This window comes from Ochotona curzoniae, unplaced genomic scaffold, assembly GCF_017591425.1.
Source record: "Ochotona curzoniae isolate NIBS_2020 unplaced genomic scaffold, NIBS_Ocur_1.0 scaffold_4701, whole genome shotgun sequence".
Taxonomy (NCBI): domain Eukaryota; kingdom Metazoa; phylum Chordata; class Mammalia; order Lagomorpha; family Ochotonidae; genus Ochotona; species Ochotona curzoniae.
The window spans coordinates 24133668-24159463 of NW_024467122.1; the positions used below are offsets into that span (position 1 = coordinate 24133668).

Below are 25796 nucleotides of genomic sequence, written 5' to 3' on the forward strand. Positions count from 1 at the left end.
AAACCGGAGCGACGTGAACGTTGCGACAGCGGAGGAGAGGGCCGGGTAATGACAGAAGGAAGTGACGCTCTCCGAGCTCGGGGCGGAAGTTTCCCGCCCCACCCGTCAGAGTTGGGTTTGACCACAGCAAGTGAGGTTCCTACTCCGGCGCCACTTGTCCACGGCTCCTCCTCCTGTCGCTGTCAGCGAGATTCCTGGGACTCAGGTATTTCCATTTTGCCGTCCTCCAGCGGCGCAGGCTTTGGCAGAGATTTGTCCGCGTGTCGCCGGTGCTAGAGTGAGAGGGACAGGAGTGAACGGGAGCTGGCGGAGAAAGAGGGGCGACATCTTCTTGTGCAGGTCTGGATACCGTTGGAGACTCACTACCCCCCATACAGCCCTGCGTGCGCGCGATGCGTTGGTCCTTCCCTTCGCCTAACGGGACGGCCGACCGGGACCGAGGCCCGGGATGCAGCTCCCGCACGTCTCTCCGCCTGTCTTCGGGGGGCCCTTACTCTCCCGGCCCTCCTTCCCTCTCCTCGTCTCTTACTTCTCTTAACCTGCTAACAGAGGGGGTTAATTGTTTTCTGTTACTTTTTCCCTACTTCCGTCACAAAATCTCTCTTTAAAGATATATCCTCTGGAGGTACGTCTGCTTTTTTTTTTTTTTCCCCGTTTCATTTCTGTCGCAGCCTCTAAGTGGGCTTTCTGTAGCAGATCCTCAGTGACATTTACGCCTGGCCCTGGTCCTGCCCCCACGCCCACCCCTAGACCCCGCCTGTGCTGCCTGCGGAATTCTCTCGGGTTCTGCAGCCTCTCTGGTCTCCTGGAGATTTTCGGTCTTGGCGTCACTGCCCTAGGAGAATTCTTGCCTTAGGCATGTTAGATGCTTCTTTGTTTCAGGCCAACAGAGCATTTAATCCTTATCTTGTGGTCTTAGATGAAAGCTAAGCGGTTGCAGTTGGGTCTGGATATCTAGTGTGAGGCCGGAAGGCTTTAGAGTATAGACTACAGTGGCTGTTGTTGTTTTAATGAAATAATACAATTACTTTTGAATGACCCAGTGACAGAAGTCTTAGTAATCCAATCGAGGTCCTTAATGTCCGCACTTCAAAAGCAAGCATTCCTACCCTGCTGTAGATAGGATGTGTTTTAAAAACTTGTTTAAGGCTTGGAATAACTAAGTTACATGCCTGACTACTTTACAGTTTAGTGTTGCTAGCTAGTACAAGTTCAAAAATCCAAAATTTTTCCTTAGAGCTCAGTTTTAACATCCAAGGTTTCTTTATTGTTTGGGAAAGACAGCATCAGTGTAAACGAGGCAACGTAAATGTGTGTCCTATGTGTTGGTACAGATTCTACACAATCTTAAGTTGGTGTTTAAATGAATCCATCTAAATTATTTCAGTTGCCTGAAAGAAAGTTCATTTTTCTTTTGATTTTCTTCATATTTCATCTTAGGACAGGATAAGGGCAGGGAGATGATTGTAATAGTTGTCAATGAAAAAGAATGCTGTCCTCGTATTACCTAAGAAGCCCTGGTGTATACTTCCACATGCGTATTTTCAAACTTCAGGAAGGCAAATTCAGACTACAGGATGATTGTACCAGTTGTGGATGGTACCAGGATGGAGTACCAGTTGTGTTGGAACATGTCACTGTTTCTAGGGATCAGAATTTTCAGGTTCAAGAACTTGGGGGAAGCAGATTAATAACTAGAATCAGAGAATAGAGACTTGGAACATTTTGAGTGACATTTTATCATCAATGCTGTGCTAGAAGCTTAAGATTTAGCCCTGCTATATATAAAGAATGCTTTTTGAGGTACCTAGGTTCTTAAGTCATATCCTTCTATTGTGAGTAAAGCCAAGATGAGTGTTCCTTTGGATCCTTCCCTTTCTCTGGTGTCTGTATTGGTGTATGCTGTAGCGTGCAGTTTATTTTATATCTGTGACATTTTCTCACCCTGATAAAGACAGACTTGAAAAATGCATTTTTCTTCATGGTTGATATTTTTCTAAAAAACACAACTTCATTGTCATTATTTTTGAGAGTTATTTGGAGACATTTAGAGCAGGTATTTATAGTGCACATTTTGTTTATTTCTAAAAAAAGTAGCTTCTTTTAGAAATCTTATACTTGAATTCTAGGGATCCCTTTGTACTGGCTAGGACAAATTTTTAGTCAAATTCCGTAATAGTAGAATACATTATTAAGTGTTAATAATATACCTGAGATAGTTAAGGATACATTGAAAATTGCATATTCAGGTAAAACAAATTAAACATTTCAAAATATTTAATAAAATTAGTGGATTGCAGTACTATATGATACATATCTTAATATATTAAGCCAAACTGAAGTAGGCTAAATACAATTTCTATAATCAGAAATAATACTTGTGTATTATTTCATTGTGTGAATCACTACAATTTCTCTGTCTTTATATTCAGATTTCCCCAATATCTAGATACATGTGAATTCTGTAAATTGAATTTTTTATAGTTTTAAGACATTTTGTTAGGAAATGCTATGCAAATGAAAAGTTCCAGTGATATTAACGGATAATTATGATACCATTTATTTTCTTTGTTACATGGTTTATATTGTGCCATAGACTTAATATTATCTCATTTAGTACGGTTTTTTGAGATTATACGTCTTACATTTTTAATGGCACATTTTATGGGCATGTTCATGGAGAGTACATGAGCAGAGAGAATCAATTTGGTTACATTCTTAAGACTTTAAGAAAGTTTTGGTGATCAAGAATACTGAAAGTATAAGATGAAATTCGATTTTTCCATTATGAATTATTTATATCCTTTATTGTGTATCATTGTGTATTATTTCATGTTAATTGGGTTTCTTTTTGTTATTAGTATTATTGATCTGAGAGACGGACAAATACACAGGGAGAGAAAGAGGCCACTGCCGTATACTGGTTCACTACCCAAATGCCTGCCATGTTCAGGGCTCCAGGAGAGCTGTGCAGGCCAGAGCCGTGCTGGGCATTAGGAACTTGAGCCAGCTCCCCTACGTGGATGCCAGGGATCCTCCTACTTGAGCCATCATTTGCTGCTGCTCTACTCAGCATGTTCCAATGACGTTATACATTTCTGTCTTGAGCCACTATTTTTTTTTAGCAAAAATCCAATTTTTATTATCTTTAAAGTCCAATTTGTGTACATTATCATATTTCACATCTGTTCTATCCAGTTGGTTAGTGGACAGAGGTTGGTTACGCGAGTGACAGCTTTCACTGCCTGTGTGGTGATGGCTTCAGGACTTGCTTTCTGCTGCGTTATGTAATGAAGCATATTATGATTGGTTTCAAATTTTACTTTTGTTTCTCCAGAGACAATAAGACCTAGTCTCAGGAAATGGAGAAATGTCAACTTATTATATAGATTCTCTGATAAAAGTACAAACCATCATTAGTTTATTTCAACTTTGTGGAGAATTGACTTGTAGGAAAGAAATTTAAGAAAAGACATTCTCCAAACTACATCAACAAATCACACTTTTTACAAAAATATTTGATTTTTTTAAACAGTCTTCACTTCTCTTATTTATTCTGGTTGTAATCTATATTTACACTAGTGTTACAGCAGTTAATTGCCTCCCAAATGATTTCAGCACCACTGGGTTGTAACTCAGGTGTCAATTAAGCAGACAAATTAAACCCACAGCATGACCTTTATTATCTTGTTTTAACAACCTAAACTTATTGGTACAAGCTATGGGATATTTTATTTTATTTTATTTCATTTTCATCTAACATTATGGCTAAAGCAAAATGCATACTATTGCTGTTATAACTTTTCAGATGCCATTTATTTACTTCTGACTGATCAACTAAATTTAGAGTGCCACAAAGTATTTTCTTTTTTTTTTTTAAGATTTATTTATTTATTGGAAAATCAGATATACAGAGAGGAGGAGAGACAGAGAGGAAGATCTTCCATTCAATGATTCACTCCCCAAGTGAGCACAACGGCCAATGCTATGCCAATCCAAAGCCAGGAGCCAGGAACTTCTTCCAGGTCTCCCACACAGGTGCAGGGTCCCAAGGCTTTGTACCATCCTCTACTGCTTTCCCAGGCCACAAGCAGGGAGCTAGATGAGAAGTGGAGCTGCCGGGATTATAATCGGCGCCCATATGGGATCTGGTGCATTCAAGGCAAGGACTTTAGCCATTAGGCCACACTGCTGGGCCCATACAAAGTTTTTTCTTAAGAACAAAAAATGGTGGATTCAGCACAGCAGCCTAGTGGCTAACACCCTCACCTTGCATGTACCTATGGGTGCTTTTTTGTTTGTTTCATTTTATGACAAAATTTTATAGTGTCTGGGATTTCCCTAACCCCTCCCCAAGCCCTCACCCCTACAGTGGGTTCCTCTACATTGTTGCACTATTACAGTTCAAATCCAGTCATGATTCTTTCATTGCAAGCATGTACCATGCATAGAGTCCCGCATCTTATTGCCCTGATAAATTCAGCTATTTCTTGGGGAGACCATCTCTGGTCTGAGAGCAGAACTGGCAGAATATCATCCTGTCCAGTGAAAAGCCACAACAAAACATCCACAACAATTTACAACACTATGGAGTTAATTGACATGGTATTGAATGATCAATATGTTAGAAAATGCAAGTTCTTAACCACATCCTGTGACTATTTTATTGACATTTCAATTTTTGTTTATACACAACCAGCTGCTGTATACCTCAAAATGGCTATAGGGTACTATTCAGCTGTCTCGTGTCTATTTTCATTTTTACGTTTAGCAGTTTATAGTATTGAAGCATTATTTTTACTGAACTTGGCGCATTTCAGGTTAGTCCAAACTGGTTTATAACTCTAACAAGTTGAGGCGCAGAACAGTTTTGATGGGGTGTGCAGAGAAATCTTCAATGCCTTAGTGAGGAGTAACTAATCTTTGTGTCCTACATAGTAAGGTGTATGTGAGTCCAAGCTGACCATTTCCTGTGTGGTTGTAAGCTTTCCTTATTGGTCTCTGTCTATCTATTCTAATTTTGGCGGGGGGGGGGGGAGTGGAGCTCCGGAGTGACCCTGATGGTCATTGCAAGAGAGGATAGGGAGCCAAAGTTGGAATTGAGTTAAGACCAAAGAAAGTTTCCCTCCCAAATTCCGAAGGAAGTTGACTGTTCTGTTTCTGAGGACCGCTCAGGGTTCCCAGCTGTCATTCTGATGACATTAGATCCTGTGAGGAAGGATCTGGGCTTCTTCCATCCCTTGTGGGAGATCTGAAAGGGAGTGGATGACCTCAGAGTTCTTGGCTCACCTCACCTTGACTGTCCATAATGTGCATTGGTATGTGTTGCAATCGAACCTGGCCCGACCCACACTCTGTTCTGGTGTTTGGATTTGCCAGCAGGTGATATGAATTGGTTCAGCCTGGTCTGCCCCCAACCTATGCCAAATGTGTGCCGGTGGGTACTTTTCCATGGCTTGGACAGGGCTGTGGTTCTCGCACTCACCTGCAGGGACAGTGTCCTGCTAGAAGAGTTGCCCAGGCTCCTCCTTCAGAACCATTCCCTATGCCAGGTCTTGCGCATACCAGTGGGTCCATGGGCCAGCCCTACTTACTCCACCTCCTGACCTGGCAGGAACAGTGGCCTTTCCTAGCTGGCCTTCAATCCATTCTGATTGTTACTATTAGATGTTTCAGCCACTGACACTGCTCACACTTGGCTCAGAAGGGGCAGAGACCTAACCTACCATCCTACATCTACCCAGGTTCTTCAGAGCCTTACATGGTGCTGGAGTCTAGCCCAGTTCGGTGCACCCAGCCCCAGTCCACACTTGAGCCAAGGGAGATTGCAGTCATATCCAGACCAGAATGTAGCCCCCACTCCAGCTGCTGCACTCACCAGGGTGAACACCAACCCAGCAAGTGTGTACTCTCACAGCTCCCCAACTGAGCCTATTCCCAGCCCTAGATTATGCGCATGCCAGTGGTTGTTCTGACCCAGTTGGCTCAGCCCCTCACCTTTCTCAGCCCTTGCCTTTGATTCTGTGATCTAGTCTCCATGGCTCATGCAGACCAGTAAGTGTAAGAGCCTAGCTCGGCATGACCTATGCTCCATCCTGATTTCTGTTCTTCCTTGTGAGTTAAGGTTTGCTTGGCTCTGCCTGGTCCGCCCCCTTCCAGTTGCAGCTCAGCCCACCCCACATCCTGTCTTAGGATGCACATTCAGGTGCTGCTGCCTTGACCTCCCCAGACTGTTGTCGGTTCCTTTACCCATAAGTGATGGCAGGTTCCGTGGTCACATCTAGCTCAGCCCATCACCACCTCAACTCGTAAGCTAACCAGCGGCACTTGTATTTCCACAGGGTTGGGCCCACACTTCCCCCACAGAATCTACCCCTGAACCTGTTTCTCTTGCATGCTGGTTAGTGCCTTGGCCCTGCCAAATGTAACCCGTCCACTGTTCCATCACACATTCAGGTACTGGTACCTAGCCTTGCCAGACAGGCCCCCATCCATAGCCTTGGTGTGGACTGGTGTGTGGCAGTCAGTGATGTTCTGTGCTAATAACCCATCTCAGGATTCCCATGTGGGCTAGTGAATCAGTCTGGCCCAAATAGATCTTATGGACTCTCCACTCCAAACCACCAGGTATCAGCCTCACACTTGCCAGCAAGTTCTGTGACCCCCATCCTTGGGAATTACCAAGGATTCATCCCTCACCTACACTCACACTGGGCTTATCCAAGGCTGTCCCTAGGCTGCAATGACATACCTTAATGATTCCAAAGCTTGCAGCCAGCAGGCAGAACCTTGTGCCCAATGGGCACACTGGCTGCCCAAAGCCTAGGACTTGCTCAATGTGTGGCAGCAGTGGCCATGGCCTGAATCTCCAGCATTGGGTCTGGCCCTGGTCAGGCACCCTCTGTAGCAGCCATGCTGCAGGGCCTTAATCTAGTTCCCAAGCTTTCCTCATGGTTTACTTACTCTGAGGGAAGAAGTCTCTCGGGCCTGGAATCACCTAGGACTTGGTCACCATTTGGCGGCAGTGACCATGGCCTGAGTTGCCAGCATTGGGTCCGGCCTGGCTGGGGCACCCCCTGCAACAGCCATGCTGCAGGAGGCTCCTTTTGCCCCAGCCCCACGGCCAAACCTTGACATTGTTTTGATTAAGGTTCAAAAACATGATTTCTTGACTTGGCATTTTTACTCATTGGTTTAATCCAGAACCTGCAGGCTAATATCTCATATGAGTTCGAGTTCAAGTCTCTGCTCCTCCCCTTGCAACCCAGCTACCTGATAACTGCCTAATAAAGGAGGAGATGGTCAAAGTGCATGAGCCCTTGCCACCCGGGTGGAAGACCTGGATAGAGTTCCTGGTTTCTGTCTTCAGCCTGGCTTAGTCCCAGCTGGTATGGGCATTTGAGGAGAGAACCAGCAAATGAAAGATCCTCCTGTCTCTCCTTTTACTCTATTTCTCTTTAAAATTCTCCTTTGAAATAAATAATTAACAAATACTTAAAAATGTATTTTCTTAAACTTTGTTCTCATTAGTTCTTAAAATGTGTGAACAGTATGCCATTTGCACTCAATATAAAAATAAAAATATATGTGAGGGGTGAATGTTTAGCCTAGTGTTTGATACACTGCCTGCATCTTACCTTGGAATACCTGGATTTAATTCCTGGCTCAGGGAGATTATTGTCATCCATGCTAATGCTGATCTTGGGAAGTAGCAGGTATGGCTCAAGTCCTGCTTCCTTCCATCTCTAGGATGCCTGGACACATTCCCTGCTCCTTATCTCATGCATAGTATGGATTTGGGAAGTGAACTAGTGAATGGGAGCGTCTCTCTCTCAAATTTTATATATGTTTATGTTTTTAAAATGTATGCATGGATTTTTTTTATCATTTTCTACCCATTTAGATTCCCCTGAAAAGTAGAATGTTTCATTCACTGTAATGGTTGGAATATATTTTAAAGGTTTCAAGCACACAGATATATAGGAAAATGAGATAGAGCTACTTTAGTAATGTAAGTGAAAGGGGACAGATCTTTGTCATGGCACCATGATAACCTTGTGTGTATTCTGTGTAGACAGAGGCTTGGCATGCAGGTCTGTAGGTCAGACCTGATAAAGTTAATTTTGACACAGAGTTTCTGAGAATTTGAATTGTAAAAAAAAAAAAAAAAATGGGACAGAAGACAAAATGTGGCAGGTGATAAGCCATTTGGAAGATAGCAAGTTTTACATGGCCATAGTGATCGCAAGGGTGCAATTAGAGTGAAAAAGACCATTCCTGGAAAGAGTAGGAATTAATGGAGGACATGGGTCAGAGGCAGTCAAGTGAAGCTTAAGTGCTATATATGCTTGACACTTCAAGTTATATAGAGCTTTAAGCTTAGCATAAGTCCTTTCATTGTCTTTCTGAGATAGGTGTGCTTATTATTATTTTGTGACTGAGAAATGAATGTTTAGCATAAGCCTTGTACTATGTTTATTTATTATTATGCCCAACATAATAGAATATGATCCTGTTGGAACTAAAATTCATTATCTTATATCTCCAAGGCTTGTGCCTTACCTGGTAATTATACCTCTATTTCCTCACCATGGTACCCTACAATTATGAATGTTTTCCTGTATACATTTTAGTTGGGTCTCAGAATTCTTGAGATATATTAGTTCAGGCATCTTGTGGTCTCATTTTGCAGATAAAGAAAATGAAACAGAAAGTAGAGTTGACTAGATAAGTGGCAGCTAGAACTGCTTTCAGAACAGATCACACATAATTTCTGTGTCTACTTGCCTTTTCTGTTGTTGAATCTTCAATTTTCCATGCAGGTTTAGACTCTTTCATAAAACCTAACCTAAAGGGAGTAAAATAGGCTAAAGCAAAAGTCATTATAATCCATAACAAAATATTATGATTTAAATAATACTTGATAATTATTCTGATTGATGCATATAAGATGGTTAGGAGATTTGAACGAGAAGATTGTATCAGTGGTAAGGTGGATATATTAACATAATTTATTAACTGAGTTAAAATTCACTGTAAAATTGTAAGTGTCTTCATGAAGGTGAAAGTTTCAATATTTGAACTTTTCTCTCATAAACGTGCATGGGAGTAAAGTGCTGCTGTCCCTGTCCTACCAACACATATTATTTAAAATATTTGCCTTAGTTTGATAATATTTTAAAGATGGAAACCAAGCCTATGTTTTTATCCCAAATATTTGTGTTGGAAGTGCAACAGGGAAGAAGCTGCTGATAGTGTAGATGTTTTATGTTCCTTCAGTACTAAATAACTGGTGCAATTTTTGTTCTGAGATAAATGCCTATCAATTTCTTTTGTGTGCTATAACAAATGACCACAAACACCATTTAAACACATATACACACACGCGCGCTTGTTCATGTGTGTTTCAGTTATCCCTGTGTAGGCTAAAAATCTGCAGTTACTGTCAGCTGAAATTGAGGTGATAGGACCGTGATTCTTGTGAAGGTTTTAGGGAAGAATCTGTTCTTGTCTTTTTCAGCACTCCAGTTCTTACCTCTGGGGTTAACATTGATGATTTCTTCTTCTGTCTGTGTCAGAACTCACCTTCTGCCTTCTGTAAAGTGGATATTTGCTGCACTTAGATCATACTTGAACAATTAAGAAAATCTCTCCAATTTAAACTCCTTAGTCACATCAAAGGAGTGCAGTTTTGTTGCACAAAATATCTAGGAATTAGGGGTGAATGTTGGGGAGTCTTCTTCAGCCCAGTACAGTCCTTACTGTCTCTTTTTTCTTCTTATTTTTCTCAGCCCTTTTCTCCTTTTCTGTTTTTTTAATCTTTTATTTTGAATTCTTTTTTTTTTTAAATCTTCCAGAAACACAAAATGGTAGGTAGATTGGATGGACATAAACTGAATATCAGACTAAGGGTTCAGTGACTGTGATACAGATCAATAAATGATTCTTATTGCCCTAAACATGAAATACCGGATTCTGTTCACAGTAATTTTGTCATTGTTGTTGAATTAACTAACAGTAATAATATCCATGTAAAATTCAGCAACCTTTATCAAAGCAATTTTTAAAGCTTTTGAGAAAATTTTCCAATCAAAATATCTGTTGATTGAGTAGCATTTATATTATTTGTAATACTGAGAAAGCAGTTAAGTATAATGTTTCAAAATTAATTTCAATTCTAGTATGTTTTCCCCATTGTTTCCTTTTGTTTTATTAATAACTCAAATTTCAGTTTAAGAAACAAACAATGAAAGGGACTTGTTCAATTCCTTACAACGCTAAAAGCCTCTGTTTTAGTATTTAAAAGCCAATAGATAGGTAAATAAACAACTTTGATTCCTTTTGTACTATTTGTAAAATAGTCATTTTGGAAGATTATTCTGAAATAACTGTCCATGCTTTTTGTTCTTCTTTAGATGGACCACACATCCCCGACCTACATGCTTGCTAACTTAACCCACTTACATTCTGAACAACTTCTGCAGGGCTTGAATCTTCTTCGTCAGCATCACGAACTCTGTGACATCATTCTTCGAGTAGGTGATGTTAAAATTCACGCTCACAAAGTGGTGCTTGCCAGCATCAGTCCATATTTCAAAGCTATGTTCACTGGAAACCTTTCCGAAAAAGAGAATAGTGAAGTGGAGTTCCAGTGCATTGATGAAACTGCTCTGCAGGCCATTGTGGAGTATGCCTATACGGGGACTGTTTTTATTTCTCAGGACACAGTTGAATCTCTCCTTCCCGCAGCAAATCTACTGCAGATAAAACTTGTTCTGAAAGAATGCTGTGCGTTTCTTGAAAGCCAGCTTGATCCTGGTAATTGTATTGGAATTTCTCGTTTTGCAGAAACATATGGCTGTCATGACCTTTATTTGGCAGCCACTAAGTACATATGCCAGAATTTTGAAGCTGTTTGCCAGACTGAAGAGTTTTTTGAACTTACACATGCTGATTTGGATGAAATTGTCTCCAACGACTGCTTGAATGTAGCTACCGAAGAGACTGTTTTTTATGCATTGGAGTCCTGGATCAAGTATGATGTACAAGAGCGCCAGAAATACTTAGCACAGCTACTGAACAGCGTACGGTTACCTTTACTGAGTGTTAAGTTTCTCACTAGACTCTATGAAGCAAATCATCTGATTCGTGATGACCGCACTTGTAAGCAGCTTTTGAATGAAGCCCTAAAGTACCATTTTATGCCGGAACATAGACTGTCTCATCAGACAGTCTTGATGACGCGACCTCGCTGTGCTCCCAAAGTGCTTTGTGCAGTAGGTGGAAAATCTGGACTTTTTGCCTGTTTGGATAGGTAAATAAAACATTTTCTTAAAGATTGGATGCTGACAGATTTTATGCCTTTTATATATGCTCTCTGTATTTAAAGTAGTTTTATTTTTCATTTTACTTTTTTTTTGTCTTAAAATATTCATGTGGTTTTTTTAAATCACATTGCCATCTAATGTCTACAGTGCTGTCAGTTCTTAACTTTACACTTGCGTTTTTCTTCCTGTTCCTCACTAACTCATTTTCATTTTATGCCTTCCTTCTTTGTCTCCTGTCTTAAATAATTTGCGTATTTCTTTTTCTCAGACTAGGTTAGCTGTATCAGAATGCTGAAGAATAAAGATAACAAATTGTGATGTGGCAGATTGCAGTTAAGCAGAAGAACTATCAGATAAATGAAGAAAAATAGGATACTAACATAAATCATGAGCTTTATATATAATTTAATTCTTCAGTGTGAATAATTTGTAAAGACAGAAGTAGAAAGTACTTTTTTCATTACTTTGGAGTTTTGAGACTTTTCTATGAAGGCCTGACTGGCAGATGTTTTCACCCGTGAGCCATATGATCTTTCTCGCGTGTGATTGACTTAGCCATTGTAGTGTGTGAGCAGCCAAAGATAATTAAAAAATGAATAAGTACGGATTTATTAAAATACATATTTACAGAAATAACTGGTGATCTGCTTTTGGCCCATGAATACCTTTGGTCTAATTTAGAGCGTTGTATAAATACCTTTTATACACTGGACATGTATCTTGATGTGATTTTTGTCTTTTTCTTGGACAGGATTGCTTCAAGAAATCTTAAATGTTTGGCATACTTTTAATCTTGTGCACTTCTCTCTGGTCATTTCTAAGAGTTTGATAGATTGGATTTCCCTCCTCAATGATAGGTCAGGGATAGGAACTTATGGATGTTTCATTAGAGGGACTGAAAGAAAAAATGTCAGTGTATATTTTAATTGCAATCTAACTAGTATTGTTAAGATTGCACCGTTAATATGTCATTAGTATGGTAGCTGCAGAAATTGATTAAGCCTATTCATAACGGTATGGATTATTGGCATGACATAAATTATATTAGTCAAGTATCATGACAAAAGTTCCAAATATGGATGTTTATTGTAAAAAAAATTATAGTAATTACATATTGGGTTTTCAAATACTAAAAGTGACAAATTGTTGAAGAGTTATAAGAACTATTCATGCCTTTAAGCCTGGTAATTTTATAATAAAGTTTAAAAACTAAAATAGCATTTGCACAAAGGTGTTTATTACAGCATTAATTGTAACTATGGAAAAATTAGAATCAACACGAATGGTAAGTCAGTTTAATTCTACAAAATTTAAGAGTTCATATCCCAGTAAAGGAAATGAATATTTAAATGGATAATTATTATACACAGTAGTTATGCAGTAATGATAATACTATGTGAGTGTTAACTGGAGGCATTTATTCCATATGTGTGATCTTGGGAGCATGTGCATTCTGAGTCTTCAGGGCTCAGTTTAAGTCAGTTTAAAAGAGGAAGAGCACAGAATAATCCCAGAGAACTCAATAGCCTGATACTATATGGAATAGTAATAAAAAACTGTTTTTAGAAATTTATAGTTTTAATCAACAAATGTCTAGCAATGATTGACATAAATCATGAAGTTACTGAGTGCCATCATGAAAATGAGAATTTTAATGTGGGTTGCAAAACCACTTTTTGTAAGAGCAGTAAAATGATCAGATTTAGTTTTAGATTATGTTGACTGCATAATGGAAAAAAAAAGGTTATAGGGCAAGGGTTAACATCAGAGGGCTTAGGTAAGAGGCAGTTGTAGAAGTAAAAGCAAGCAGTTATGAGATTCTGAATTGGAATAAAAGTAGTAAAGACAGTAATACATTAGTGTAAGAAATGAAGAATGTAAATTGAACAGATTTGTCATTTCATATATTGGAGAGGGATTGTGAGGGGGAAGATTCCAAAATGAATACTGAATACTGTTTCTTTATTAGAGGTTTGTGAGTTTGATTATATATGGAGAGATTGGGAGAGAGAGAATATAAGAGGAAGAACCACTTTAATGGGGAGTAGGAATAATGTACTTAGTTTGGAACATTCTGAGTTTGAATTGCTTATGGAATACCCAAGTAAAGAGTGTCTCAGTGCTAGCCAGGTGTGAGTGCACAGCTCAAAGTTGTGATCTGAGCTTTTAAATTTTCAAAGTCATCAATAATGCAACCAGTAATGGCAAGATCCAGAAAGAAGAAGGTGAAAATTTGGCTGTTAGATTTAGCAATATGGAAATCATTTATGGCCTTTGTTGATCAGCAGAGCTATAGGAATGCTTTAGATACATTTCAGTGAGATAAGATGTGAAAATAAAGTAAGGAAATAGATTGTGGGCAAAGACGGTTATTTTAAGAGCCTTGACAAGGACAGAAAGGAGACTTAAGCAGTGACTGAGTTTCAGAGGAGACTTTTGTGTTGATTTTATTTTTTCCTTGAAGACAAAGATACGAACATGTTTATAATAATAAAGTTAATAATAATGTCAGTGAGGCAGGAAGGTGGAACAGATAAATATATAAGATAAAGGGGCAGTGACTAAAGGAATAAAATCTTAGAGGAAGTACAAGGAGTTTGTACAAATTGCTTCAAAAAGTTCATGGAAAATGGTGTGAAAGGATGAGTCCATTTTCACACAAAGTTTTTTTTAAATGCACGACTTTTTTTCCAAAATAAATATTTTCAGTGAAGTTTTTGAGGACTCCTGCAGATGCATGGATTTCAATTTTTTTTTGTACCAAAATAAACTTGTAGTTCCATTTTTGAGATTTTTGAAATAGCCTTGTAGAAAAAGTTGGCAACAAAAGCAAGACTAGGAGACTTTGAGTAGGAGGAAGACTGGGATACAGAAATAGGTTTACTGGGTGTTGGGACGGATGAGAAAGAAGTATATGACAGATCTGCCTGTCCAGTAGCCTCAGTCTTTCTCATTAGAAAAGGTTTTTAGAGAAGAAAGTGAAGAGTGGGATAGAGAGCCTAAGGAAATTGGAAGGAGATAATAAAATTGTTTCTGCCTAAACAGATCTGAAAACATTCATAAATATTATGCAAATACATTAAATACCAGAATAGGCCTTTAGCTGTAGCACTCACAGCATCACTCATGTCAGCATAGTAAATTCCAGGCCTAATTCTAAAAAAGAAAAACTCATTAGAACTGGTTGCTGTTTGCTTTCAAAAGCCCATCATGACTAATGTTTTTATATATTGCATTCATTTACTTAAATTTCTCTAGAATTCTATGACTTCCAAATAAAATATCATAAACTTTAGTCTTATTATTGCTGAGAGGTTTTCATATTCCTCCAACACCATCCAGTTTTCCAGTTCTCTAGCACCAACTGGATGCCTAAGAGTTCAATTCAGTCTTGACCTTAACTCTCAGTTAACCTGCACCCTAAATGTTAAAGGCTTTGCCTCAGAAGACTCTGCCTTCCTCATTCACCAGCCTTTGTCATCACCATGACTTCAGTGCATGCAAAATGGGTGTTGCAGACATTCTATTCTGCCACTTGTATTTCCAGATTTTTTATTTCAGAACATACACTCAGCTATGCTTTGAAACATGGTCATCCCAGTTCATGTGTTAGAAACTTTATTCCCAATACAATAGTGTTTACAGATAGGATTTTGAGGAAGTGATTAGATCTTAGTGTTTACAGATAGGATTTTTAGGAAGTGATTAGATCTTGGGAGTACTGCCTTTATGAATACATTAAGGCCACTAACTCAGGAGTGGATTAGTTCTAGCAGGAATAGGATAGTTATAAAAGGGGTAAATTTGATGTGCTTTCTCACTGTGTGATACCTTCTCTGCGTGATAAATGTGGAGATGACCCTCACCAAATGCCACTCTGAAGTCTTGGTTTTCCCAGTCTTTAGAGCCATAAGCCAAAGAAATTTCTGTTGTTTATGATTTAGCCAGTCTTCGGTATTCTGTTATACTATTAGGCTAAGAAAATTGCTACCAAGAAGTAGGACTGTTACTGTAAAAAAAAAAAAAATGCTTGAAAATATGGACGCAGCCTTGGAACTTGGCAATGGGTAGATAATAGGAGATTTTGGAAGAGCGGTTAGAAAATGTCTAGACTGCTGTGAGCACAGCAAGAAGGGCAAATCTGGTGAGGACTAGGACTAAGAGAGCTATAGATCAAGTCTGAATCTAAATTACTTAAGTGGTTATGATGACAATGTTGGTAGATATATAATCGGTTAAGGCCAGGATGATGAGACCTCAAGTAAACATAAGGAATTGGAAACAAATAAATCATTTGCTGAAGAGATTAGCATGAACAGAATGTTCCTTGGTCATAGTCCCAGGGTGCTCTACATGGGCTCACTGCCCTCAGCTACCCTGGATCTCTGCTCCCTGCATTCTGATCTGGTACTCTTCAGCCACACAATTGTGGCTCAAATGAGTTCCAGGTATGATGACCTCCTTCTCCAGAAGTGACAAATTCTAAACTGTTTCAACATGTGCATGATGTAAATTCTGTAGGCACACAGAATGCAAGAACTGGGCGAGTATAGCTCCCTCTCCCTAGATTTCAAAAGACATGATGGTCAGGTTGAGGGCCCAGTGAGAGACAGTAATGCTATATGTAAAGATATGTTTCTCAGAACGTTTTTCCCCACTAAACAATGAGTTATAAAATTGTCGGTTCAGGTAGCAATACACTTTCATTTCTATGTGGTGATTTGTCATATAAATATAATACAGTATCATCTTTTTGTAATGAAAATTGTAATTCTGATTATTAAAGTTACACGCATCCAGAAACGTGTACAAATCCCACATGTCTAGCTCAGTAAATTACCAGAAGATACGTATTACGGCTCAGGTCAAGATACAAAACATGCCCACCCCAGAAAAGCCGTCCTTCAACTCCCTCCCCTAAGGTAACCATTATCCTCATTTCTGACCCAGAGATTAGTCTACCTGTTTTTGAACTTGATATAAGTGAAATTATAAGGAATTATATTTTTTGAATTTGAGTTCTTTCTCTCAACTTCAAGCATGTAAAATCCACCCCATTGTATGCGGCTGAAATTTGTTTTCTTTGGTGTATAGTATCCTCTGAGTTGAAATTACATGGCTTACTTATCCATTACTGTGATTGATGAACACTTGGGTGGTTTTTGGGCTTTGACTGTTTAATAGTAATAGTGCTGTGAGCATGCTTTGACATACACAGTCATGCATTTCTCGTGAGTACATATTAGTGAGATAGCTCTGGTAAAAGAGAACACATCCTATTATTATCATGCTTCTTATGAGGAGAGATTGTTGTGTAATACTTCTATGAACTTTCTACATATGTGTTCTGGTGCAAAAAAAAACTATAAGAGGACTCCATGGAGTAGGTATACAGGAATGAAATTGCTGAATCTGGGCATCTGTGCAACTTCCATTTTATTTGAGAATGTAAACTTTTTTTTTTCCAGAGTAGTTTGTGCAAGTTAAAAGCATTCCTTGTTCTACACTCTTGCCAACAGTTGTTATTATGTAACTTGACATTTTTGCCAGTCTGTAAAATGTGTTATGTTTTACTCTGGCTGTAATTTGCATGTCGTTGAATACCAATTATACTAACCCTTTTTGGTTTATGGACTATTTCCATTTTTAAAATGTATTTTTTATCTGCTTATTCTGCAGTGTGGAGATGTACTTTCCTCAGAATGACTCTTGGATTGGCTTGGCACCACTAAACATCCCTCGCTATGAATTTGGAATATGTGTTTTAGACCAAAAAGTATATGTTATAGGTGGTATTGAAACTAATGTGCGTCCTGGATTCACTATCAGAAAGCATGAAAATTCAGTCGAATGCTGGAATCCTGATACAAATACCTGGACTTCTCTAGAGAGAATGAATGAAAGCAGAAGTACCCTTGGAGTCGCAGTACTTGCAGGAGAACTGTATGCGTTAGGTGGTTATGATGGACAGTCTTATTTACAATCTGTAGAGAAGTATATCCCCAAAATAAGACAGTGGCAACCTGTGGCACCAATGACTACAACAAGAAGTTGCTTTGCTGCAGCTGTCTTAGATGGAATGATATATGCCATTGGTGGATATGGTCCTGCACACATGAACAGGTATTTAACTTACATTAATGACAGTTTCTGAGTCTTACGCAACTTTGTGTATGAATGAATTTTATTTTTGAATATCTTAAGAGGAGGTTTTTGATAAAATGAATCTGCTTTGTGAATATGATTTTTGTTTTATGTGGTTATTCAGTGCTTTCTTAATCTCCCCTAAAACAATCAAATCCCTCATACTAAATTTTGCATGTATTCATTTACTATAAATCAACTAGATTTCAAAACTCAAATTGTGACAAAGTTAGCTTTAAATTTTACAAGGTGGTATATGTATATGGTATAGTCTTTCATTTCAGTGCTTAATAATGAAAATATAATTTCTGCATGCCAACCCAATTTTATAATGTACCATAAATTTAAACCCTTATTTAAATCTTTCTTGCTGAACTCTTCATTTTCTAAGCATGCATATACCATTATGTATCTGAGTTGTGTTAGTCTTCATTAGAGATTTCTGTGTTTTTTTAAAGACTTGTCATTTTTATTGCAAAGTAAGATTATATACAGAGAGGAGGAGACACAGAGGAAAATCTGCCAACCAATGATTCACTCCCCAAGTGACTGCAATGGCCAGAGCTGCACGATCCAAAGCCAGGAGCCAGGAATTTCCTCTAGGTCTCCCACGTGGGTGCAGTATCCCAAGGCCTTGGGTCGTCCTCAGCTGGTTTCCCAGCCACAAGCAGGGAGCTGGATGAACCTGCACCCATGTTCTAATGGCAATCTTGGTGCATTCAAGGCAAGGACTTCAGGCACTAGAGTGCTGTGCCAGGCCCCGAGATTTCTGGTCTTTAGTCTGTATTTTTCAAGGAGAAAAGAAATATTTGAGAAAGTAAAAATAATAAGTTACTGCTCATGTCATGTTTTTAGTTGTAAGTTTGAAGCTTCATAACAACAATCATATGAAGGAGTTCATGTCTAATGGTTAATTAAAGTGACATGTATTTTATTGGGGTTTTTTTCTTTGACATCTTAAAAATATTTTATTATTTATTTTTAAGATTGATTTATTTATGTAGGAAAGTCGTATTTACAGACAGAAAGATCTTGTATCTGCTCACTCACTCCTCAAGTGGCCACAATGGCCAGAGCTGAACCAATCTGAAACCAGAGAGCCAGGAGCTTCTTCTGGGTCTCCCACATGGGTGCAGGGTCCCAAGGCTTTGGGCCGACCTCAACTGCTTTCCCAACCACAGGCAGGGAGCTGGATGGGAAGTAGAGCGGCCAGGACATGAACTAGTGCCCATATGGAATCCAGGCACATGCAAGTGGTAGACTTTAGCTGCTGCACTACCACACCAGATCCAGTTATTGGCATTTTAATGAAAACAATGTGTATTTTATTTCTAACTAAATCAGGAATGTTGGCACACTAACATTTCATATATACATCTTTATTTCAATTTCAGTTATTCTCTTAAAAATGTTCTGGAGTTGAAGGAAAAGCATTCCAGGCCAGTATTTCTATTGTTTGAAAAGCCTCTGGCAAAAGTTTATAAAATATTTAGTACTTTAATTATCAGATCTATTCTTGAAATCAGGTTTATGTCAGCTCATTCCAACAATCTTATCAACACAATGTTAAACATTTAGAACAAGCTCTTCTTGTTTTATCTTTGTTTATTTTAACTTTGAAAACCAAGGTGGGATTTAGTTTTGCTTTGGCAGGAAGAGTAACCTAAAGTGCCTGTGAATTAATTTATTCTTTTGTGAACGTTTGCAGCGTGGAGCGTTACGATCCGAGTAAGGACTGCTGGGAGATGGTTGCATCCATGGCAGATAAAAGGATTCACTTTGGTGTGGGTGTCATGCTAGGCTTTATTTTTGTAGTGGGTGGACATAATGGCGTCTCGCATTTGTCAAGCATTGAACGATATGACCCCCACCAAAATCAGTGGACTGTGTGCAGACCAATGCAAGAACCCAGAACAGGTAATAACTGTATTACTTTCTAAACATTTAAGGCATTGCCCTTCTTGGAATGTAAGAATAAGGTGTTACCTATTCAGAAAAAGAAATTGTGGCAATCGTGAATACAGCTAACTAGACAAATTTAAATTCAGCTGGCTGGACAAAATTAAAACTTCCTCACTCTAATTTTAATCCACTGCTGTGCATGTTCATCATTCTCAACAGCAGTACAGTTTATATTACTGCATGCCCCTTTTAGATTGTTGAGCCTTATCTAAGTGTACATCAGTATTCCTGTGTGTTGACTTGCAAATGGTTTAAAAGGTTGGATTGCAAAATTCATAGGGATACAAAAATGTAACTGAAGGTGTAAGAAATTGTTGCCTTTGACAAAAACCCAAATCACATTATTTTAAGGGACAGGTTTCAAATTACTGACGGAAATGCTTTAGGATCATATTCTTTCTATTTATTAAAGAAACTCTTGAAGCAAACAATCGAATAACAATGTGTAGTGAGCTAGTCCAGTGTTTACCATAATTAATCTTTTTGGTATCTTTGCCAGGGAAAACCGTATTAATGGAGAAGACTTTTAAAAATCTGTATGGGCTTATTGTTTTTATATTTCTACATGACAATTCCAAGGTAGAATTTTTCAAGATATAAATTATCAATAGATTTCAGTTGTGTTTAAAATCAGATTAAAATGAATAACTTCTAGAGAAACACATGTAATTGAAAACTTGGGTGTATATTCTCATAGATAAACTGTGTAATGGAGACTAGCAGACTGGGAAGTGAATATATGATGCAGTAAGCATCTCCTCCCAAATATAAGAACTCCCAATAAAACTGGTAACTATACCTTGACAATAGGATACTAGGCTTTGTACCATTGTCTGTTCCTACAATGCCAATAGCAGAATGTTAGACTTGTAATTGTTGCTTAAGGACTGAATTTTTTTAAGTTTTATTTATTTTTATTGCAAAGTCAGATATACAGAAAAAAGCAGAGAGAGGAAGATCTTCCGTCTGATTATTCACTCCCCAAGCGGCTGCAACTGCGATTGCTGTGCCACTCCAAAACCAGGAGCCAGGAGCTTTCTCTGGGTCTCCTACATGAGTGCAGGGTCCCAAGGCTTTGGGCCATCCTCGACTGCTTTCCCAGCCACAGGCAGAGAGCTGGATGGAAAGCTGGGGTGCCGGGATTGGAACTGGTGCCCATACGGGATCCTGGCGCATTCAAGATGAGGACTTTAGCAGTTAGGCTATCATGCTGGGCCTGGACTAAATTTTTTAACAGTCATTTCCTGTCGTTGAGATACAAGAAAAGTAGAGTTAGAAGAGGTGAAGGAAGATTTTTGTTGTTCTTGTTAATGAGACTTTCTCCCAGCACATATTGCTATACTTGGTAGAATAATGATGGTTGGTCGTTCCGACCAGCAAAGTCAGTAACAGGGGATGAACCAGTGATTGTGTACGTCTCTCTCAAGTCTCCCTTTATATTCCTTTTATACTCCCCCCACCCACCCAACTCCGCCCCCAGTTCTTTAGGCAAACCATAGGATGCCGCTGAGTCTGATTAGTCCAGGTGTTAGCAGCAAGCCCATTTCCTGTTACTGCTCAGCTTTAAGGAGCACTAATTAACTCCTTAGCCCATAAGAGTTGGTTGTTAAAATATATTTAAGAAAGTATAACAAAATGCCATTTATTGCTGGTGGGAAAGGATCTACGCCATGGTTAACATGTTTCCTTCTCTGCACACGCCTTTCCTAGGAGTGGGTGCTGCAGTCATTGATAATTACCTTTATGTCGTCGGAGGTCACTCAGGATCTTCCTATCTGAATACAGTGCAGAAGTATGACCCTGTCTCAGATACATGGCTGGATTCGGCTGGCATGATATACTGTCGCTGCAACTTTGGATTAACTGCACTTTGACACGTGTGACTACTCAGAAATCATGTGAAGGTGAAACTTGTGCCGCATGAAAGGATGCCCAGCTTTCTGAAACCCAAAAGCTGCATTGCTGTCTTTTTAACTTGAAATGGCATGAAGACTCAAAAGTTCTTTTGGGTACTTTGAATTCAGAAGTAGTTACGGTTGCTCTTGATTACATAGTAAAACAATAATCAAAAAGGAAAAGACAAAAAATAAAGGAGAGACCCTTCCAATTGAATCATGCACTTTTTTGCCCCTAAGACTGGCATAGACTAATTTTATGTTTCTAAATGTACATGTAGAAAAAAAAAATCTCACTGCTTGTTTTACTTTTTTAATTTTAACTTCCCTCCTTAATATATCCCATGATCTACCAGGGTGAAAGATGCTTTACATTCTGAGCATATTGAATGACACTGCCTGTTGGACATAAGTTCATATGCTTTACATTTTTTAAAACAAAGGGCTGCCTTTTGGTACTTCGGAGGGTTTTAAACGACATGTCATTGTGAGTCATCTGAATGCTTTCCTGCTAAGAGATTTTAGGGTTTATACTACGTTTGTAAGACAGCTGCTTTTACTCTCATGACATTTGGGGCCATATTTTAAGAAATCAGATATGCCTTTGATAAATTGAGTTACCCATCTATACATGATAACCATGGATAGAATGAATCATATCAGTTATTTCAGGATTTTTTTTTTTAGCAAGTGGTAAGAGGAAGCGTTCCAGTATGGTATAAATATGCAAGATATGTTTTAGAACCTCCCTTTAGAATATTAGTTTTTCATATATCCTTATAATTCTATTTTTTTAAAGATTTTTGTTTGCTTTTTCAAAGTATTCAGATAAAAATGGTGCTAACTGTGGGATCTGTAACAGGCTATAACCAATGTTCTTTGGGATGTTCAGTGTGAGGTATGCATGACAGTTTGGTGGTCTTTTGCATTTTCATTAGCTTGATTCATTTGTGCTTATTAAAAATGTCAATTATTTACGCTGATGTCAACATGCCTATGTTATGCTTTCATGGTTCCTGTATAGTGATTTAAAGAGAGATGCATACTTTGATCTTCTTTCTTCTTGTGCTAGATGTGACACATCCTTCTTAAAATCAGAAATGTATGCATTGAATATAAAGCACTAGACAGTTATGCATTACTTTGTATACTTCCTAGGTAATTTAAAATATTGAAATTACTGAGGAAAACTGGAACTTGATGTTTACTTGAGTAGTGATTCTAAATTTAGTTCTCTTTTGATTAGAGAAAGTTTTTTTAAGCAGAATTGTTTGCATTGCCAGTGACAGCTTATTTAAAAGAGGAGTTAACTTATTTTATTTTAGCATGTTTTAGTAAATGTTGTAAGTCCTAAACACATTAACCTGCATTTTATTATGAGGTTGGTACTTATATTTTGGTACTGTAGTAACTTTGTTTTCCTTTTCTTTATTTTTTTTTAACCTGGCCTGTTATTTCCTTAAAACGTCTCTGCAAGAGCAGTGTACATTTTTTATTCTTAAACATTCATTCTGCATTAAGTGCCATAATGTTCTTAAAAAATTCTTAAGAAGCCATTTGTAACTATAAAACATGGATTCATTTTTTAAAAGTATGTTTTGCTTCATGAGGAAATTTATTGTTTTCCTGTTCTTCCAAAATTGCCAGTTGTTTGACTATATACTATAAAATTATGTAAAATCATATTTAATCTTCAAAGTAGTTTCATGCTTTATGAATGTTTGCACACACAGATAATAAAACCTTGCAAGTAATTTTTACTCTGTTAATGTAGACCTCAGCAGGAGCTCCTAATAAAATCAACAGCCTGAGTATTCTCTATGTTGCTTGTTGAATAACATAATATATAGCAATAACTTTTCATTGCTTTGAATACATCTTTTGAATAGAAATAAGATGCACTATTGTAGTTGGTCTGTACATTAAAGAAAAGCGATTTAAAATATCTTATTGTATACTTATTTTTACGTCCACAATTTTCTTTAATTATTTTATTGTTATAAATAATGTTATTCTGGTTTTAAACCCTATCTCCCAAATTATAAGGTAATCTGGAAGACTACGGAGAATTATTTTAATTAAGAACCACATTTATACCATACATTTTCTTTTACATTGTTTTATTTGCATAGCATCTCTGCTATCCAGTTAGTATAAAATATATAATCATTTGGCAAATTAGATCAAAACCATGTACTGATCATTAAAAAAAAACCAGATTTCATCTTGGTTAAGATTAATGTGAAACATCTTAGGCAATAGTAGGAGCCATATACCAATGAACAACTTAAGAAAATCTGTGAAGGGAACAGAAAATGAATCAAAAAGTTCAAATATATTTATTTTAGAATGCTCAACCTACTCTAGTATTCAAAACAACCAGAGCTTCTAATATGACCTGACAACATGTTTACAATAAAGCTTCTCTTAAATTTTCAGATATTTTAGTGTGAATACGTGTTGCTGACAAATTATGAATTTAAAGTCATATTTTTTATGTTAAAAAGGATCAACATGTTTAATTATAGAACCACAGGGTTATAGGTATTAGAAATAATTATTCATATTCAGGTAAAAAGGAGAAAGCTACTAAGGATTGCCCATAAATATTCTGGAAAATAATGGTAATGAGGACTAGAAATTAACCAGCTATAAGATAATTCCTTTCTATAATTATGTCATAAAACTTAACTCTGTTAGGAATATTTTACTATTTGATGTTTGTTGGATGTAATAATGGGAAGTGATTTGGATGTAATCCAAATATTTACAAGTTGTATATGTTGTAGCTAATGTTGGTTTAACTATCAGTGATTTTTAAATTGTAGGAACTAGCATGAGGTGATAGGAAAATGGCATTGGATGGTGGAAATTAATAGTTTGACATAAGGAACTACTGTAAGTATGAATAACATGCTCTATGCTACAAGATCTAGAAATGCAAGCAAGCTATATTCTTCACTCAGATTAACATCTGGTGTGAGAGACCTGTAACCTATACTCAAGTAATTGTGGTAGAAGAGGGTGAATCTAATTCCTTATCTCCAGTAGCATAAGAAGTGATTACAACCTAGCTTAAATATATCAAATTCCTTAGTATCTAATTGCGTTTTAATGGCATGAGCAAGAATTGTGAGAAACCTAATGTTTATAGAGCTCCCATTTTCTGGAAATGGATAATGTGTATTTTCAAGTAGAAAAACAAAATAGACAAAATTTTAAAAATAGCTATTTCCTAGTGTCAGGCTCTGGCTAACATTGAAGGAGTACATATATGTCTATAATAATGATATGTTTATTTTCAGTTTTGGTATTGGATTCCTGGTATTGTCACCTAAGTGCTCATTTTCAAGAAAATCAGATCCTATAATAAACTTATTGCTTAAAGTTGAATAAACTTGTGATAACCTCTATAACCTCTGTAATCTAAAATGTAAGCAATTATTAGATGCCACATGTTAACATCCAGTTCTCCTTCTTAACTTTTTCCCTTTATCAGCAGCACTTTAATTAGACATGATTCATTAGATAATGATTATTCTGTGGCTGTACTCATTATTGGATTTTTACTTAAGGTATATTCATTCAGTGTTGATACACATTTGAAAAATGTAAGAAGTACAATGTTTCAAATATAGGTTTACAAATTTTCTTATTGATGTGAATATGGAGCCAAACTCCAGTTTACATCTCTGCATAGAGAAAAATTATCCATATGTGTTTTATATTATACATATTTAACTAGAGGTGATTTATTATTTTGTTAAGTTTTCATGTGTAAGTCCCATTTATTTTAAAATACCAAGCAAAAAGTTACAAGTTTGCCTTAAAATACAAGTGAAATCAAAGAACTGGATGATAATGCCTATATTTTTGCCTTATGAATTGTGCTGTATCATAAACCAGAGAGGGTTTTGATTTTAACAGGATTCTGAAATTTTGTAGATGAAGAGTACTTATATTTGTACTCTCTTGCAAAGAATGTGATCTAGTGGATTATGTCAGTGTTTAAATGTTTTTTATCTGCATTTTACCTCTTAAATATGTACCTTTTTAGCATCAGGGTTTTATTTTTATTTTTGTTTACATGGTAAAGTGGCATTTAACTTGTTGAAGATTCTAATCTTTTGTCTTTTATTTTTAAAGTTCTTGGTGTATATTATTGTGGAAATGTTCTGTAATGATTATAAGTTTCATTCAATGTGAAATCTTTAAAATAAAATTGAAAAACTGAAATATGTGTAATGTGCTTATTGTGGACATGAAGCAAGCTTAATTTTGTCATGTTCAACTCATAGATTTGTTTTGGTGGATAGGCAGTGGACTCAAAAATAGGGTGGTGGGGGCTGCAAACGTGAAGACTGGGCTCAACTCCCACTTCCAGCTAACGACTCAAGCTTCCTGCCAGCGCAGACCTTGGTATGCAGTAGCAATGGTCCAAGTGGTTTGCTTCTCGTCACCCATGTAA

General features: G+C 37.6%; 1 protein-coding gene across 1 annotated transcript; it reads left to right on the top strand.

Moving 5' to 3' along the window:
• The first annotated feature begins 79 nt into the window (after positions 1 to 79).
• Positions 80 to 25564, top strand: KLHL28 (kelch like family member 28). The gene is made up of 5 exons (XM_040968672.1): positions 80 to 205; positions 10416 to 11314; positions 17007 to 17450; positions 19180 to 19388; positions 21144 to 25564. Exons 2-5 carry the CDS (start codon positions 10416 to 10418, stop codon positions 21305 to 21307), a joined length of 1716 nt encoding a protein of 571 aa, XP_040824606.1. The 5' UTR covers positions 80 to 205; the 3' UTR covers positions 21308 to 25564.
• Positions 25565 to 25796: the final 232 nt, after the last annotated feature.

What these genes read in the sequence shown, in the direction of transcription:
- KLHL28 (XM_040968672.1), top strand. Translation starts at nt 10,416, where the DNA reads ATGGACCACACATCCCCGACCTACATGCTTGCTAACTTAACCCACTTA. An exon ending in CTTTTTGCCTGTTTGGATAG is followed by an intron (nt 11,315 to 17,006) that starts GTAAATAAAACA and finishes CTTATTCTGCAG; the next exon opens with TGTGGAGATGTACTTTCCTC. An exon ending in AATGCAAGAACCCAGAACAG is followed by an intron (nt 19,389 to 21,143) that starts GTAATAACTGTA and finishes CGCCTTTCCTAG; the next exon opens with GAGTGGGTGCTGCAGTCATT.